Below are 18,340 nucleotides of genomic sequence, written 5' to 3'. Positions count from 1 at the left end.
AACCACACAAGTTTGGGAAAGCAGGGTATTGGTATTTCAAGACCACCTGGCCACCATGGGGCGTGTCACAAAGAGGCGGGAGGCGGTGAGGAGGGAAGCGCTCCGCACGGTGAGGGGCCCCGGCCCTCCAGCCTCGCCCCCTTCTTTCCTCGGACTACACTTCCCATAGCGCATTGCGGGGGGGACCGCGCATGCGCAGACCCCACGGGTAGGGCACGGTGCCCCTCGGGGCGGAGGTTTTGTTTCCGGGCTGAGGTCAAGAGGTCGCGCGCAGAGTGCCCGGGACTTCCGGGGTACGGGGCTGCTCTCCGTCCCGCCGCCGCGGCCCGGCGGGGATGGACGAGGACGGGCTGCCCATCGTGGGCTCCGGCATCGACCTCACCAAGGTACGGGCTGCGGTCGCCCGGGGGGGTGCTGGTGCTGTCTCGCTTCCTCCCCCGCGGCGGCTGCGCTGGCTTTGGTGCTGGGCGAGGCCCGTCCCTCCCCGGTTTCACTCCGCTTTCTGGCCCGGCCGTGGCCTCGGCCGACCCCCTCCCTTCCCGGGGGCGTGGGGAGCTGCTTGCGGGGCGGTGTGCCGGGGGCCTTTGTAGCAGCCCGAGGACCCCGAGTGCCCGCAGCGGGGTCGCGGGCGGACGAGGTGGTTCGTGTAGCCTGAAGCTGTGTCCCCGGGAGTGCCATATTAATGTTTTCCGACGTCGTTTTGCGCCAAGTTTCTGCGATAGCCTTACATTTAAGAGCTCAGTCGCTTCAGTCTTAGAACTGTGAGGCACATCCCGTGCAGCTGCTTATTCGTGTCTTTTACTGATGCAAAACCATTCTTTTAGCTTTGTTTCTCAAATACAGAGCGTAAAGGTAGGACAGTTCTAGTTGCCCCAGTGATCCCCCCATCCTCTCTGCTACCCCATACATTTCCAAGAAGGTCATAAGCACCGTTTGACAGTTTTGGAGCTACTGAATTGAACTTCAAGCAGGCCCTGCCGTGCAGGTGCACAGACACAAAACTTGAGTTAGTAGCAACAAAAGTCCCCCAAAAAATTAGGATGTCTTGAGACTGGCAAAGTGTAGTGAATGGCCACGCTGACGAATGGAAGACCAAAGAAGAGGTGAAGGCAAGGGAGTCGCTATTTTCACAAACTGTTGTTCAGCACAGCTGAAGCTTGGCTGCAAATATTTTTCCTTGTAAATCCTTCACTTTAACCAGTTAGAATTCCATAGAGTAATTTCCTGTGTGAAGTTTAAGACTTGAACAATTGTCCAAGGTAATTAAGCCTGAGGCACTATAATTTTATACATAAACATTTGAGTGAACGTTCCTGATTCCAGTCTTGTAGAACGGTTTAAATAAAAATGCCTGTTTGTTACATTATGAGCACCAGACTTTTTTTTTGACAAACGTAACATTATATCTTTTAGTCTGAAAAGTATGTGTGCATTGGATCTGACTTGGAGGAGTGACACTAAAGTGTAATTTCAGGATATTCTAGGCTTGCAGATAAGAATTATAGGTAGCCACTAAAGACTGAGACAGCAATTTCACTACTCTCTATTTTTTATTATGGTGTTGGTTGTAACTGATTATTTGTGTGGATGACCAAGTTTGCTTTTCCTTCTTAAGCTTCAGAAGGAAAAATTCTGATTTCCTCTCTGTTTTTTAAAAATTTTAACACCAATTTTTGGGAAATGTCACAATTTCATCTAAAAGTGTTTTCTTAAATAAGATAGTCCTCCATTTATGTGGATCTTGTCTTTTCTATGTATCCTCCAAATTTTCAACTGTCACGTTATTAGATTTTTAGTGAAAAAGGATTTGTATACATATATATATAAAAAAAAATTTGTATATATATGCATTCATAACAAGCACGCTTAAGGTAGATTTCTAAAATAATTTTTTGTAAAACATTTGCATTTTTTAACAAGTCTTTAAATCCAAATGTGAGAACTGACATCTATGTATAATCTAATTTTCTTATATTATTTAATGCAGGTTCCTGCTATTCAGCAGAAAAGAACTGTAGCATTTCTAAACCAGTTTGTGGTTCACACAGTGCAGTTTCTCAACCGCTTTTCTACTGTTTGTGAAGAGGTATGTTTTTCATTTTCCCAGCTGTCAATTTATACAATGAAAAAAATCCTAGAAATGAGAACCATTCACTTAAATATTTTTGATGCAATAATACTGGTAGCTTAAACCAAAAAAAAATTCAGTCTGCTTTCTGTTCAGGGTTTCTCCTGAGTAAGTGCTTAAGACAGATTTTTCCCCAAGATATCTACTGCTGATTATAGCACGCTTAATCGTGTTTCCTTAAACTTTTGCATTTGGCACAGTCTTTGAACTTTTTGGTACTTGGAATTTCTTCTGAGCAGCTCCATCTGTGGATATCATCTTGTTTTGGAAGAAGGATGTTATATTCCTATGGTGCTGAATCCATTTTGACAGTCAGTATCCCTCTCATCTGTGTCCTAGGATACTGCATTAGAACTTCCTTTCAGATTTTACCACCTTTGATTTAAAAGGGTGATACAGTAAGCTCTGAATATAAACAATTTTGATGCAGAAAAGAAAGACATTTTTGGCAAGTGATCAGTATGGAACAATAAGCCGTTAATTTTACTGTCTTCTAAAAAAGAGAAAGATAAAAATATTAGTGTTAATAAGTTTTTGTGGTGACTTTAGTGTCGATGGAAATATACCAGACTGACAGGACTAGAATTGTCCACTGAACAGGACAAGAGTGCTTCCTCTCTTGTAGAAAGGGTGTTTTCTAATGTGGCTTTGAGCTTAACCTTTTTGTCATTAGTGGTTTTTTTGTAACTGTTCACTAATTTATTCAACAAAGACTACTATACAGACCCAGCCAGCAGGGCTAGGGCAGCAGTCAAATCCAATTAGACTAAACCATGTAATCTGAGAAATTCTGTTATTTGTTAGTAAAGTTTAGAGCCAGACCCGTGACAAGTATAAAATTTGGCTACCACATCAACATACGGAGCTTCAGAGGAAAAAAAGTATTTTTTTCTAGATTTTTAAAGTTACTGTAACTTGATACGTGGGACAATGTAACTGCCTGGTGATGCTGTTGTCAGTTGTCCAAAATTCAGTTGTCACATGATCTCAATATTACCTTTTACTAGGCATTATGGAAATCAGAACACGTATATTTAAAGCCATCTTGAGCACACAGCAACGCTGTGAAGTCCACTTAATAAAAGTTACTAGTTAACCTAAACGTGTTGTTACCCAAGAGACTAAATGGTTGCTTTATAAAGTCCTTGAAAAGTTTTTTGTATTTATGAAGTACAGAAGTGTTTTTAATGCGAAAGGTCCCAGTGTAAATCAACAGAAGCCAAGAAATCCAAAATTAGGACAGACATCATCCTTAACTCTAAATTTCTTGGCTCTTACCTAGTCAAACTGACCTGTAAAGTTATATAATTGTCTTTGTACATCTTTCCTCCCCTTTCCCCAGCTACATGTAGGGCACATAGTTCCTTTCAGTAGGAACTAACTCCTCTTCATGAACAAAGAACCATCTGTAAACAAGTCAGCGCACTCCCCAAAAAGACTAACTCCCGTCAGTCTCTTTTTTTACTTTTTCTAGCATATTGGCAGAACTGCCATTTTTTTAGGGTGTTAAAGTTCTGCTTCAGAGCCAGGCAGAATCTTGCCCATGTGCCAGAAAGCTGTCAGAGTGGTACATACCTGCCAGCCAGCGCGCTAGCCAACTTCACTTGGACAGGTCTGGTGAAGTATGGTAGTGATTAGTTAAAAGAGTGACAGTTCTTATAGAGTAATTTAGGAAAAACTTAAGTTGTATTTTTAAAAAAAAAAAAAGTGTCAAAATTTGATTGAGGTGCACCTGGAGCCTATAAAGCTTCTGGTTAGTTCTGATTCACTGTGCATTTTGACTTTATAGGACTTTCAATCACCTGCTGTATTCTTTATCAGATTTTTTTACTTTGTATTTGCTCTGTTACATACACACACATCACGTCTTTTCATCTTCTATATTTGGAAAAAGCTTTGAAGAAAGACGTTTTGGTAACTGCAAGAGTACGGTATGTCTACCATTATTCTCCAGTTGCCCAAAGTAATACCCTATTGACTTTGGCTTTCTTTTGTACATAGTCTGTTTTAATTTCTGTCAGTCATTATTTGGGAAAACTAACTGCCTAGTAAAATTATTTAAAATTTGAACCACTGTAACTACTCTACTAAGAAGGGATGTCGTTTCTTCATTTTTTTCATAATATTACCGTATCATTTAAACTCTACTCTGCCTTCAGCAGGTAGAAGACAAAAGTGATTTTGTTGAGCTATAGATGTGAACGCTTTCATATGTACAAGTGACCTACGGAAGCGTTTTTACGTCCTAATTGTTTTCTATTCTAGAAGTTGTCAGCACTTTCTCTCCGTATCCAACAAATTGAAACAACGCTCAATATTTTGGATGCAAAGGTATGTATGCGTACAGACTTTGTCTTCTAACAGTGGCAGCTTCTAAGATTGCATGAACTAGCTTCCTTTTCCTAGTCTGAATTGAGCAAATAAGTTTTCATAATGATTTGAAGTAGCTAATGCAAAATGCTCATGTGGGAAATTCTCTCTTTGCATGCCTTGTCAATTCTATTGTGTAACATTTGAACATGTAGTTGATATGGAAGAAAGGAACCAACAACACGTAGTGGAAATGTTGGTTTTGTTTTTAAGCATGTTGAACAGGAAAGGAGCACTTGGATCTTGAAAGGGCAACTGAACTACATGGCAGCTTACTTGTGTTGATTTTATTGCAATGTTTGGTTTTAAAAGAATGGAGGGCAGTTTTCCGATACTAAAATAGGCAACTTGTGTTGCAAGGCTGCAGTACGAAATTGCGTTTGCCTTGGAAACTAATAAGACATTTTTTTCCCCTCTATAAAGTAAAAGTATCTAAGTGTTACCAAACTGTAAGGATTTCAACTGGCATAAGTAACTAGATAGATGCCTTGTAAACCTTTTGATCTTGAAATGTGACCTGAATTGAATCTAGGTTAACACAAATGTGTCTAATGTATCTACTTTAGCTAAAATAACAAAAGGATATAATCTATAGTCATGTGTTATCATTTAATTTGCTAGCAGTGAAAAAAATCCCACCTGAACCCTAAAACCAAAAAACCCTACACCATATAGTTTTAACCTATCCTTCTTTCAATAATGATGGAAGCAATTTCGGTTGGCTTTTCTGGTAGCAGGGATAGGGCATTTTGAAACCTTTCATTAAGATCTTTGTGAAAAAAAATACTGTAGTACAAACAGTGCTCACTAACTGTTACTTATTTCAAAATATTTAGGAATGATCAGTACTGATAATTTTTACAGAATTCTTCATAATGGTGTTAAATAGAATATCCTTCAAATAAATATGCAGCATATTTAATATCCACTCTCAGCATTTCCTTAAAAAAGAGTGAAAGATGTAGAAAGTTGCGAAATCTGTAACCAGTCACCCATCTGTTAGGTAATAGAGCTGTTCTTGTCATGATTTCTTTCCCTGTAGAGGAAGTAGCAGAGAAGGTGGCACGGCTCTTTGTAGCTGATAAGCACAGTAGCAAAATGCTGGGAAGGCGTTAAAGCCTTTCCTGCACTGCAACCCCGTGTTAACAGTGAAAGCTCCAACCAATGGAGTGTTTTGGGGGGGTTGATGTAAAAGCCACCTGAATAGAAAAATCTTTTTTTTTTTTTTTTTTTCTCCAATCAAAATACCAAAACCAGTAATAAAAAGTTACGATTTTACTAATATGAAACCTACCTAGGGAACGCGTGGTGAGCAGCATGCTGCAGATCTTATTGTACACATAGACTTATGATATGCTCATTGCTTATTCAATGATGTTTTGTACATTCAGTTATCCTCTATTCCTGGCCTGGAAGATGTCAAATGTCAAATGTCCAGTGCAAATATGAATAGTGTTACAAATGGCCCTGTGGCACAAGCTACTACGGATCAACAGACAGCTGTATCACCTCAGTCTGGAGTAAGTAGTGAAGCATAATTAATATATTGAAGGAATATACCTCTCTGTGTCAAGTTCCTAGTCTCATTTGAAGTAGATGGAAGAAGCAAGTCTATTGGAAGAGAGCAATCAACTATAAAGATCTAAAAATTACATTTTTTCACTAATGAAACTGTTTTAACAAGGGATTTAAAAAAGGGTATACCCTTTCTTGAATATGTGGCTTAAATAATTAGAAGTAACTAAAATCTAATGGTAAATTAGATTTACCATTTAGAGGAAGCCTCCTTCCTCTTCTTCAATCACACTAAAATATGAACGGGAATTACGTCAGGGGACTGGGAAGAACATGAATGAGAATAACAGTTCAAATTCCGTAATTCCAGATCTTTTCTCCTTTGTTTAGAACATGAGCTTTCAGCTCAAATTGGGAGTTTCTAGCATACTTCACTGAATTTCACTGAATTTTTTTAGAGTTGGAAGGGACCATATAGATCATCTAGTCCAACTCCCCTGCTGAAGCAGGATTGCTTAGAGAATGCTACTCAGGACTGCATCCAGGCGGGTCTTGAAAATCTCCAAAGAAGGGGACTCCGTGACCTCCCTGGGCAGCCTGTTCCAGGGCTCTGTCACCCTCACCGTGAAGAAATTCTTTCTCATATTCGAGTGGAACCTCCTATGTTCCTTTACTTTACTTTACTTAGAATTACTTTAGAATTACTGTATTCTAATGAGGTTATTACAGTGAATATTTTGTATATATTATCATCTATGTACAGAAAATGTGACTTATTATAAGTGATCAATATTAAGATCCTATCCCTGCAATTAATTTCTGTTGGGTTTTTTTAGTTTTTTAACCCAGACTTAAATGCTGTGATCACCACTTCACTAAGCAAGGCTTTCTGGCTCATTTGTAAATGGAGTTCTTTCCCTAGTTTCCTATTACAGTTTGTTTTCTTGGAATCTCCAATTCCAGTCTCTGCTCATTTTTTTTATTTGGTGGAAGTTGCTGTGGAGCAGCAATAGCTGGAGTATACTCTGCTGCCTTTCCGTGCCTGTTAAAGGTCGTAACTAATTTGCAGCCAGCACCATGGTAAACAGAATGGACAATTGGCATTGTGTATTTCACTGGTGATAGAGAGTTATGCTCAGTTATTTTGTTTTCTTTAAAATGTTCCTCCTCTCTGATATTACAGTAGGGACAGCTGTTTTTGAAAGGTTTCCAATGCTGCTTTCAGATGGTTAGTTTAATAGCTAATACATCATTTTCTGTTGTCCTTTAAGTAGTACTATAGCTTCTTGTAATTTTTCATTTTTTTTTTTAGTTAATTGCTCTCAAGGATTCTTTGATTTCATTATGTTATCCTTTAAGTTAATGGTTTATACTAAAAAGTATAGTTTAAAAGCTATATGATCTGCATGAAACATTTGTCAGGGAATCAAATAAATACTTTGAGGAAAAAAGGCATCGTACCACTAGGGCAGCTAGATAGTTATAATTCTTTAAAAATATTTATGCTCACATAAATAAAAAAATAATGCTCACAAAAAAGTGAGCATTAAAATTTAGTTCTGTTTTATTAATTGAATGCAACAAACTTAACAGGGCTGTTATAGGCTAATTATTTTTTTTCACATATTATACAATAGCTTAAAATTGTGACTACAAGTAGAAAGTCACACTTGTAACAGTCAATAATGAAAGAGCTGGTTTTTTTTTCATGCATCGTGGAAATCTCTAATACTATGAGCATAGTTCAGAATTATCTTGATGAAAGAAGAGTTGCAGTTCACCCGTAAATTACAAATGTTATGGATTGAAATCTCTCCATGCTTCTGGCCTGCCTACCTAACCATTAAAGTGTTATCTTCTTTGTCTACAGCAGAACAATATCCATGAAGAAGGGTTACAGAAAACAGAAGTAGTAACAGAAAATGTTATAACTGTGGCCAAGGATCCAAGATATGCCAGATATCTCAAAATGGTACAAGTGGTAAGTCAGTTCTCTTACCATTCTTTAGGTACTCTGTTATTTTTAGGTGGAACATCACACACAGCTCTTAAGTGAACATTAAACGTCTGAAGACATATATTGCATCAGTAATCTTTAAGCTCTGTTAACATCACAATATTTCTAGCAGGTCGTCTCTGATAAATGAGTTGATGTAATATATTCTCTCAGACAGCTTCAGGCAAGATCTTTCTACAAAATTCTGCTGATATACTTGTGAAATGAAGGCGTGAAGATGTGTAAATGCAGAGTGATATTAGCTGGAGTCACAGAACATGCCACAGAAAGTGTAGTTATTCTGGCAGAATTGGTGTCATTCATGATTATAGTTTGGTTTTGCTGTAGGCTACAAAATGCAGCTTTGCTGCTATAGTCCAGAGCAGGAGCATTTGATATTTCTGTAGGGTACAAAATAGAGATACAAGAATTGCTTCGGTGCTTGGTTCCACTTCAGTTTCCTGTTATTCGTGGTGCAGGTTTTGTCTGCCTCTTTATCTGTGGACTGTTCTAAAGATAAATAGGAAATAAATTAATGTAATCTCTATATTTACATGAATGAAAACTATTGAAGGGGTGAAAAGGTGAATGGGAGACTCCTGGTGACATTTTTTAAGAGCTATTTTTTTCATATCCACAAAATTAATAATGAGATTGGAAACAAAGAAATCTGTATTTTCAAGCTGTCAGTGGAAATTTTCTTCTGAAATATATGTTATAACTCTGGAAAATACGACTATGTCATAGTATTAGTAAAATGTTTCTTGTGTTACAATTAGTGTGTTTGGTACTTTGGATGATGTTCCATACCTTATTTTTCATTTGAATCACAAATTGGCACTTCAGAGGTAGCCTATTACAAACCATTTGGAAAACGTAGCAGTGGGGTAGTAGCAGAGAGTAGAACACTATGTTAGTGCACTATGTTAGTGATTTAATGCCAGGCTTCAAAGTGGATGTGAAAGTGCTGGATGGTCTAATTACTTCAACTTTTTTTTTTGGTGACTGCTGAAGGAGTGAGATCTCACTTTCCACATTTATCCTTTGTACTGGCAGTTCTTGGTGACTCCTCTGCCAGTTGTAAACAGTGTGGTAGGAAAGTTAAACTAACATACTACAAATTAATGCGTGTTTTTGATTTGTCAAACTTGTCTTCTCTTCCAGTCAAGTATTTCAGTTATTGTCATTTATTTGCCCAAATTAAGTTTCTTGCTGAAGATTTGTTTGAACTGATCATTTATTTATTATTCAAAATATTTATAATATTTAAGAATTAGCACTGTGAAGAGATATTTCTTTTTTTCACTAAAGATAGCTGTTCTATGAAATAGTAACAAATTCATTTCAATAGAGTGCAGTTCAGCATACTAAATTAATATTTTTTAAAATATGCAACAACAATATTCAAGCAAACCTTACAAAAGCAATATCATATTTTCTACAATAAATGTTCAGGGCACTTCTGTTGACAGTGTAAGAGGAGCAGTCTACGATTTCAGATAAACTTCATCTTTAAAGTACAAATACTCTTACTTGATTCTAAACACCAAACATGACTGAATTAGACTGCAAGATACTGACTGATCATTGCTTTAAAGGACTGAAGTAACAACCAAGCATGGAGAGTGCACAGCTCTTCAGGAATTGCCAGCACTGATGGTATCTGACCTCTTTCTGGACTATGAAGAACCAAAACCTATTTTGCACCAAGATTGCTACTTGAACTGTGGCTTCTCCAGGACTTGTGCGCTTCCTGAGCTGCAGGACCAGGCTGGAAGTAGGGCTGGGGTACACTGTGTGTTGAATGTGTAGTGATTTGCATTATTTCAAATCGTAACTGGTCAAACATGATGGAAATTTGGTACTGGCTCCTACGTTAGAAAATTACGCCTGTGCCATTTCAGTGGACCTGTTTGCTAAGTGTATTTACAGTTTAGGTTTAAAATAGTTGTTTGCTTTATTTTAGCAAGATTTAGGGTCACAGCAGTATTAGGCTCTGATTTTTGAGATTAACATTTTTGAAAGTATCAAATGAATTGTATTGCCCTAACTGTATTATAAACAGGTATAGGTACAATCTTATTTGTTTTCCTTCAGCAAAAAAGTGCATTGTTAGAAGGCATTTTGATGAAACTTAAGATTAGTTTTGTGAGTACCCCATGATATGAGGGTACTGAGAGGTTTTTTCCTTACATATTTTGATGCATAAAATTTTGGAATAAAACGCTTCCCCAAGTGTAAACTAAAAGTGTAACCAGTTTCCAGTCATTCTTAGAAGTTTGTGTACCGAGCTCCCTCTCGTTGAGAGCAAATACAAATTCTGCTTTGCATGATCTGACTCAGTCTGGTTTTCACATGGTTTGAATTGATGCATAAACACTTCATCAGTGACTTCGAAGCTGGGGAAAGGAACCGTAAAAGCAGTCAAGCGAGGGAAAAGAATTAGATAGTATGAGACAGTGTATAGATACACAGTCCCTGGTGTCCAAATTTATACTAGAATAAGTGAATATTTTAAAGTGTCATGAAGTACTCAAATGCTTTCCCCTTTGTAGTGTGCGTTAGTCGTGAATTACTGAGAAATTCTTTATTACAAGCTAATACCTCGCAACTATTTGAGTCATATTTTTGACAATATGCCTAATGAATTGCTAAAACTATGTACCTGTCCATGTGCTAGTCCGGAATCTTCAAGCAAAAGTCTTGATTGTGATTCTTGCTGTGAAACTGCACAAGGAATACACAGTAAGGCAGCTACCTTAGTTCTCACTTTGCCAGGTTAGCTACTGCCACTGTCAGTAGTACCACATGCTGCTCTGGAGCATTAGTCATGGCTGCCCTTTATTTTATCACTATTTTACTTACTTTGGACAACAGATATTTGTCCTGTGCCAAAAGAATCCTACACTACTTTTCATTTAGGTTATGAGGCCTCTCCTGACTTTCCTAGGCCACCAGTAGCTTTGTCCCTTGGAAATCACAATTTTTTTTTTCATTTTTTTTCCCTCCTTTCTTGGCGTGCAGTGGTCCAGGTGGTGTTTCTGGTGGTTTGCAACAGGGGATGGCAAAGCAACAAGTTGTCTTTGAGCAACTCTAGTGGAAACACAGAAGCAGTTTGTTGGAATATATCTTGTAAGACGACGTGGGTCGAAGTGTTCTTGGATATGCGATCCAAGATGAAGGGATGTTTAGGTGGTGCTGAATAAAATAAAGTGCAGAAGCTGTGGAAGGACTTGCAGTGAAAGGAAGGAATTTTTTTTAACACGTACATAGTTGGCTACAATCTGCCCACAAGTCATAGAAGATTCAAGCCTGACTGTACAAGCACTTGTATTCAGAGGAGTCACTTTTAAACTGTGCCTGTGTTCTCATGTCCTGATTGCCTTTTTCTGTGTGCTTTTTAAAGACTTTTCCAATTTTTAGCACTACCTTAAGGTATCCTTCTGGAGCTGTAGCAGATGCACTTTCCTGGTTTTCCTCCCTCTTTAGCTATACCTTCAGCATGTTCGCGTCTTCTTCATCTTTCTAGCACGATTGTTCTCTGCTGTCATTGTGCTTTCTTCACATTCTCATCCATACACGTAACTTCAGCTTCCTCGCTTAGTCTGTGTGAATTGTAGATATATCTGTCCATTCCTGATTCTCTCCCTGCGATTTCTCTATTTATGGCAAAACACCTATAAGAAGGATTAAAAGGGCCTTTGATCTTTGTAATTTCTCGCTTCTAGGTTCATACTGATGGCAGCTGAGACTATCATTCTATGCTCTTCTTCAACAAGTGACATGCGTAAATTTGTATAAATGTGTAGCCTAAAAGAACCTGTGGAAATTAGTTCACCTGTTTGTGTCCAGTAGCTTCATATTATTCTTCCTTCTCCTACGCAGGGTGTTCCTGTAATGGCAATAAGAAACAAAATGATTTCTGAAGGGCTAAATCCAGATCTTCTCGAGTAAGTAATTTGTAACTTCCAGTAGGGCTGCAATTCAAGCATGTGTTTAAAAAACTTGGAAAAAAGTGTGCTTAGAGAAGCTTGTTTACAGTATTGTGAATTTAAATTCCCAGCATTAAAACAGGTTTTGGAGTCTTCCGTGAAAGGCATTTTTAGCATTTTATAGGCCTGAAGAGGGCCATCAGTACCAAAGGAGGGGATGCAATCTCAAGTATGAGCTGTCTTTTCAGTGTTGTTTAGTCCGAGGCAAGGTCCAGGTAATACAGAGACTGGTCTATAAATGGGTGGGTACTGCACCCTCCCAAACAGAAAATTGCAGGACTTTACCATTCAGACTTGAGAGGAAATGGAAGGACTTCTTCCAAGCCAAGCAGAGGTGATGCAGTTCAAGGAAAAGGATATAGCAATGACACGGTAACATTTGGCAATGTGCATTTAGCAATGAGGAATCAAATAATACCTGAGTAGCTATTTTCACTGTGGTGTTTAGAGCATGAGGTTTTTCTCAGATATTTTCTTTCAACACTTCAGTAATAAAATGTCATCATTGTAGAGTCGTAAGAACAAACTCTATTTTATTTTGCTGGATGCATGAGGGACAACACAGTTGTTTCCAGGTTCCCTCGGTAGCGGGAGTGTACAACAGGACTTCAACATCGACAGTGTAAATTGAAGTCAGCAGTTTGAAATTGTGACTGTTGATTGAGCTAACCTGATGTGAAGACTACTAAGAATAGATACTAATTTTCAAAGCTACTTGTCTGGCCATAAGTATGAATTTTAGTCTTATTTTACAATTGACATTGTAATTCAGTATTACTGTACTATTTTACAGAATTTGTTAAACTGATGAAAATATTAACTTCCATTATATCCACCAATCCTCTTCAGAAACTGTCAGTGTATTAGAAAGGCCCATTCTCCTTTTCTCGTTTCTAGTGAAGTCTTTTTACAGTTTGGAAAAGCTTATTCTGAAACTAGCACCTTGCTTAATGAAATAAATAAAAATATAGGAAAACTGAAGTATCATCATATGTTGAGTCACTTTATCTCCCAGCTACTTCCTGGTGTCTAAATAAGCCTAAAGTAGTTATTCCTCTGATTGAATGAGAAGTAAGAAAAAGAACACAAGTAACAACCTGTGCAAGCGTGAGACAGGGTTATCAAACATGGTTTTGCTATTTGTGTGTTAAATGTGTTGTATTTTTCACTCTGCATTTCTGGTCCATACCTTTCTGTAAGTGCTGCTCTTTCTTCATGTTTGGATGGATTTTTATAGTAGATAAAAATAAGATAATAGGTTAAAATTTCAAAAGCTTTTTTAAAAAAGTACTTGCTTTTGGATTGTCTGTTTTGGGTTAAGACGGAAACATTACTGTGGATTGAGGCTCACAGAATATGTCTGGGTCTCAAAGTCCATCTTCAAAGATTCTGTACAACAGTAATGCTTAGGCAGATTTTCTTTAAAATGTTATTGGTTTGAAAACTGTGTAGCCAATCTACCTGGTTAATGAAAGCTAATTTTTTGGCAAGGTGCATAATGCGTAATATTTAAGCAGTCAGGGGTGACCTTTCTTTTCATTTTCTTGCTTTCTTGTCTCAATATCATAGATTATTTTTTTTTTAATATATATGTATCTTGCCATTCACACCACATTTCTTGTGTCTTCAGGTTCCTTAGGCATGCTCAGTCGGTCCCAGGGAAAATTAGGAAAATGTACCTATCGCTGTAGCTCAGTCGCTTACTGCAGACCCTACCAGCTACTTGCCAGTGACTGAGTGTGGGTTTCTTGTGGCTGCAGAAGTGCTAATTCTAATAATATGGAGTTGTTTATACTCTCTTCCTTCGGCTCTTCTACTTCTGTTACCATTCCTTTCTCAACTCTTTACAGAACTTGAAAACTGCCTATCCTATCAAACTCCCAATTTATCTATTTTTAACTTTTATTTTTTATCCTTCCTCTCTTGCCTGTCTACGATTCCAGAAGAGTTTGTCCTGCCCTCGTGAACTAAAGGAATGCATTGCCATCTTCCTCTCCTTACTCAAGGAGAGTTTTTGCACTGGTCTCTCCAGATCACATGTCCTTGCAAGGCTTTTCTGTTTTGTCATTACCACGGCAACAAGGAATAATATTGTGAAGTGGTATTTGCATGAAAAAGCAAGCGCTTTCTTAATTTATTTTGGAGGTGTGCAGGGGGCAGGGAGAAGGCTCTCTTACAGTTCTTTAATGCACTTCTCATTTTTGCATCCAAAATGTTTAGGAACACTTTAAACGTATCTTGGGGATTTCCAAAAGAGAAATGATAAACAGAACTGAAGTTGGAAAATAAATTCTGTGGCATGACACACAGGGGTAGCCTGAAGACAAATAACAACGGGACGAATAATACAATTGTTGGCTTAGTTTAAAATGTAATATTTTATCAAAGAGAGCAGTTAACTATCATACAGGAAGGTAGTTTCTGTGAAAATCATTCTTCCCCTTCCCCAAGTATAATTGTGTGCATATTTTCTACCTTGGTTTCAGAATTTACCAGGCTCAGTCTTGCTTGTATTATCAAACTCATTACATACTTAGGAGGGAGACTCCAGGGAGAGCCAGCATCGTCAGTCAGTAGTGTTAGTTAGTCTTTAGATGGTTGGCTTCTCTCCCCTTCATTCCCAGTAGATTCCCTGAGCAAATGTTTTGACACTATGTTAAGATCCATCTTAAATATTCTCTTCAAAACTAAATAGAAGAGATCTGATAATTTGTAGTCAATAAAAATCCCATGGCTGCTCTTGCATGTCAAATTTAACCCAGTGTTCTAGCCAAATTCCACTCTGAGTAATTCTTTTTTGCTTCTCTAAATTATCCCTGCAGTTTTAGTTGGATACAATATTGTTCATTTCCTGTCTTATTTTTTTCATGTACTATTTACACTGCTTAATGGTGTACAGCATGTTCCTTTCAGCCCTAGTACCTCTGAAGATTGAAAAAAAAAAAAAAAGTTGAATTAATCAGTATTGCCTGCTTTCAACTCTTTCTACAAGTGTTTGCCACCTCTTAGTGATCTGTCATTATTTCCGATAACCTCAAGGGTGTGCATTCAAACTGATGTCTACAGAGTTTTGATGTCCGTTAACTAACGTTTTCTAGTGTTTATCTTTCAGTTGTAAGTGAAGCAATACCAATAAGGTGTGAGTTTGTGAATCATAAACCGTTAATGTGTTAAATGGTGTGGATATAAAGTGCATGCAATTGTGGTGAGAGGCCATGCTAAGCTGCTTGTGTTCTCAGCCACCTTCTAGGATTTACAACACAGAACATTTTTGTTGCCTGCAGGACCCCAGATGCCCCTGTGCCTGCCTGGGGAGATGATGGGAAAGCAGAAGACAGTTCTGATAGTGAATCTTCATTTAGTGACTAAAGAGACTGATTTCAGCCTTTGGAAACCTCTGTTAAGCACTAATGTGTTTGGAGCTTTAGCAGACAATGGTTTTGCGTGGGTCCTATGGGTGATGTGGTTTAGCTGACAGCATTTTTAAGAACTAAGATCCTCCATGTTCTCTCCCAGAAAGTTTGAACAAGCATCGTGTCTCATCCTCGACCTTTCCACCATGAAAATTAATCATGAAATCCTTGCAATTCTTATGCTGCATCATTTCAGATGCCTTTCTGGTTCTCTGAAATTAGTTTGCGAAGCTCTAAAAGTTCCACGCCTCTAAACCTCCTGGTCTCTTAGACTGCATTCTTATTTATTATTGGATTTTCTCTCTAGCACTTTTAACCTCAGTTGCCTTCTTTATGTCCCGTAACATACAGGTAAAGTAACTTTTTCAAAATGAAATTGTTTAATTGTAATCCAATGAACTGTATTTTTTTCTAATTTACTATATTCTGAAGTGATGCGACAAGAATTACACAGAAGTCAGCTTCTGTGATTGCAAATGGTGATTGCAAATTAGTAATACTCTCTTTAGAGAGAAACTAAAATACAAGTGAAAAATATATTAAACCCAATGTGAATCTGTTTTCAAAGTCTATACTGCTGTTCAATTTCACATTAGAGTCTGTGTGAAGTTATTAATGAAGTTCCTCCTCTGTAGAAGAGCTGATTTATCAAAATCAGGTTACAGTGGTGTAGAAAGCTACAGACGTTGCAAGATGGGTTTGCAAATGACACTGTGAAAGAAGCAAGTGACTGGGAGATTATTAGCAGAAATACCAGATTCTTACTATTTGTTTACGTGGGTCAGTAGAAACCACTTTCTGACTGCTGTTGGGCTTATTTGAAAGAAGCTGTGGCTGAGCAGTTTGCATAGGATAAGAAATCACCTCCAAATTGGTGCTGTTGCTGATAATTTTGGCAAAGCAGCCCAAAATTCAGTTTGGATAATGATAAAGCTGCCTTGCTACCTCTTGAGGTGTACATTGGGAACAATATGAAAAAGTCCACTTGGAGCCTGACTGGCCCTGAAGACTTCCGTCCAAAGTACTTAATCTAATGCATGAGTCAAAAATGACATTTCATTAAAGAATCTTCTTTAATATAGTTTGTTCCACATGAAATTCTTCACAATCTATTTGAATTCCCCAGATTATTGTAATTATACCAGAATGTTGTGGGCCAGGCAGTCATTCACTCTCTGGTATTTCACATTCTTCGTGAGACCAAGAAAAGACTAAAATCGAAGGTCTAAGTATATAAATTTGTTAGCTTTTATGACCGAGTCATTATCTTAGTTATTTATTGCCCCTTCAGTAGGTTAGCTGCTTTTTTTTCTGTAACTTAAGCATAGCTGCCATTTGAGCTTAGCAAACACATTTAAGCTCTTCGTAACCTGTAAGTCACAGTAATACCTGAATCCCTGTGAAAGCATATATGCACTAACAAATGTCTAGTGATGGTGTTCCAATGATGGGCTAATTATTATTGAACACTTAAACAAAAATATTCAGTAGTTAACACTTGGTAAAACTCGGCAAATATTAACATATTAGCAATAAGTATTTCAAAAGTAAATGTTAGAATGTTATTTCAGAAAGCATATAACGCTGGTGACTTCTTGAAATCTATATTTGGAAACTCATTGAAGCAATCTATTTAATTAAAGCTATGTTTTGTAAACCGAAGTTGTGGTTCTATTTTATTCCCGTATGTTTTAAACATGATGAAAATTCTTCTGCAGCCTCTGTAATACATGTTTCTCCAAAGCTGGTTATGCTGAAGTTGAATCAGTCTGCTACCTGAAGGGGAGAGCTTTGAAAACAGGGGACTGGAGTTTCACCTAAGCCGCGTTAGCGCTCTGACCAGAGGAGAACTGAACAGCCCATAGCTGCTATTCTAAAAGTAAAACTTAAGGAAGACCAAAATTAATGAGAGCTGTACGTTTGATACCCTTGAACTGATACTAACCTACGTAAGGAAATAGTGGGACTTGAGACGTAGTAGTCAATTATTTTTTAACAGAAATCAACAAGGTTACCGAAACACGTTGAAGGAGGTGTGACTTCTGTTGTTTATCATTTTGAAGAAGCTGTTTGTGTAAAGTAATTTTAGTCTGAAGAAACTAAAACCAATTGCTTTTTACATCACTCCAGATGTATTTTTATGTGAAATGAAAAAGAAAACCTCAGGCGTACTGTCACTTGTTATAATGAGGGATAATTAATTGGTAATTATATATACATATGTCACAGAAGACCAATTTCATTAGTAGGCATGCTGAATTTAATTGCTGAAGACTTGGGTTTTTTTGGGTAGCTGTTAACTTTGGAATGGTGCAATATTGGTAGGCTTGCAGAAACATTAAGGAGAACCTTTCCACTTTGTCTCCTCGCCCCCTGAAGTGGTGGCACACAGCACAGTGAAAGTCCAAGTGCCTGAACTGTGAGGAACCAGGGAGAAAAAGATAAAACCTTCCCTGTTTACCTTCGGTGCATCAGCAGCCATCACGCTTCCACAGCCTTCGGAACCTCTGACCGCATTTAGCTCCTCAGTTCCTGCCAGTCTCATCTGCTAAACACATCCCCGGACTCTTAAGCTGTAGCCAAGTTCAATCCGAGATGTTTCAGTTCAGGACACATGCTGACACAAGAAGCTATTAAGTATGGGAAGGTTGGATTGAGGCTGAATTATGTCAGCTGTGCTGGTCCTCCTTGATCTACAGCAGTTTTCTAGTGAGATGGTGCTAACCCAGAAAGTTGGAAAGCACTTAACCGCAAGCTAAATACTATAAGCAGAGAATATTCCAACTTGCTCGTTATTTGCCATCTGTTTTGGAAGTATTTGGAGGGAGTATTTCCACTTGGCTGCATAGTAATCAGATATACATAGTACTTTCAAGGGGAAAAGTCCATTTTTAAGTGACTTTTATTTTTAAAAAGCTTCCCAACA

The 18,340-nt window shown here is 38.0% G+C and overlaps 1 protein-coding gene across 4 annotated transcripts; it reads left to right on the top strand.

Annotated features, from left to right (window-relative positions):
- Window positions 1–258: 258 nt before the first annotated feature.
- Window positions 259–17,074, top strand: WASHC3 (WASH complex subunit 3). 4 transcript variants are annotated; one of them, XM_074163167.1, is made up of 7 exons: window positions 259–386; window positions 1,988–2,086; window positions 4,394–4,459; window positions 5,890–6,018; window positions 7,887–7,994; window positions 11,895–11,959; window positions 15,286–17,074. In XM_074163167.1, the coding sequence occupies exons 1-7, from the start codon at window positions 336–338 to the stop codon at window positions 15,368–15,370; spliced, it is 603 nt and encodes a 200-aa protein (XP_074019268.1). In that variant the 5' UTR covers window positions 259–335; the 3' UTR covers window positions 15,371–17,074. The 4 variants fall into 4 exon arrangements, with proteins under 4 accessions (XP_074019268.1, XP_074019261.1, XP_074019286.1 ...); XM_074163160.1 differs by having other exon boundaries at window positions 272–386; window positions 7,884–7,994; XM_074163185.1 differs by having other exon boundaries at window positions 279–386; window positions 5,890–5,997.
- The last annotated feature ends 1,266 nt before the right edge of the window (window positions 17,075–18,340 follow it).

Source organism: Numenius arquata, chromosome 2 (assembly GCF_964106895.1).
Source record: "Numenius arquata chromosome 2, bNumArq3.hap1.1, whole genome shotgun sequence".
NCBI lineage: Eukaryota > Metazoa > Chordata > Aves > Charadriiformes > Scolopacidae > Numenius > Numenius arquata.
The sequence above is the reverse complement of the archived record's forward strand: the minus strand, read 5'-3'. Positions and strand labels throughout refer to the sequence as shown.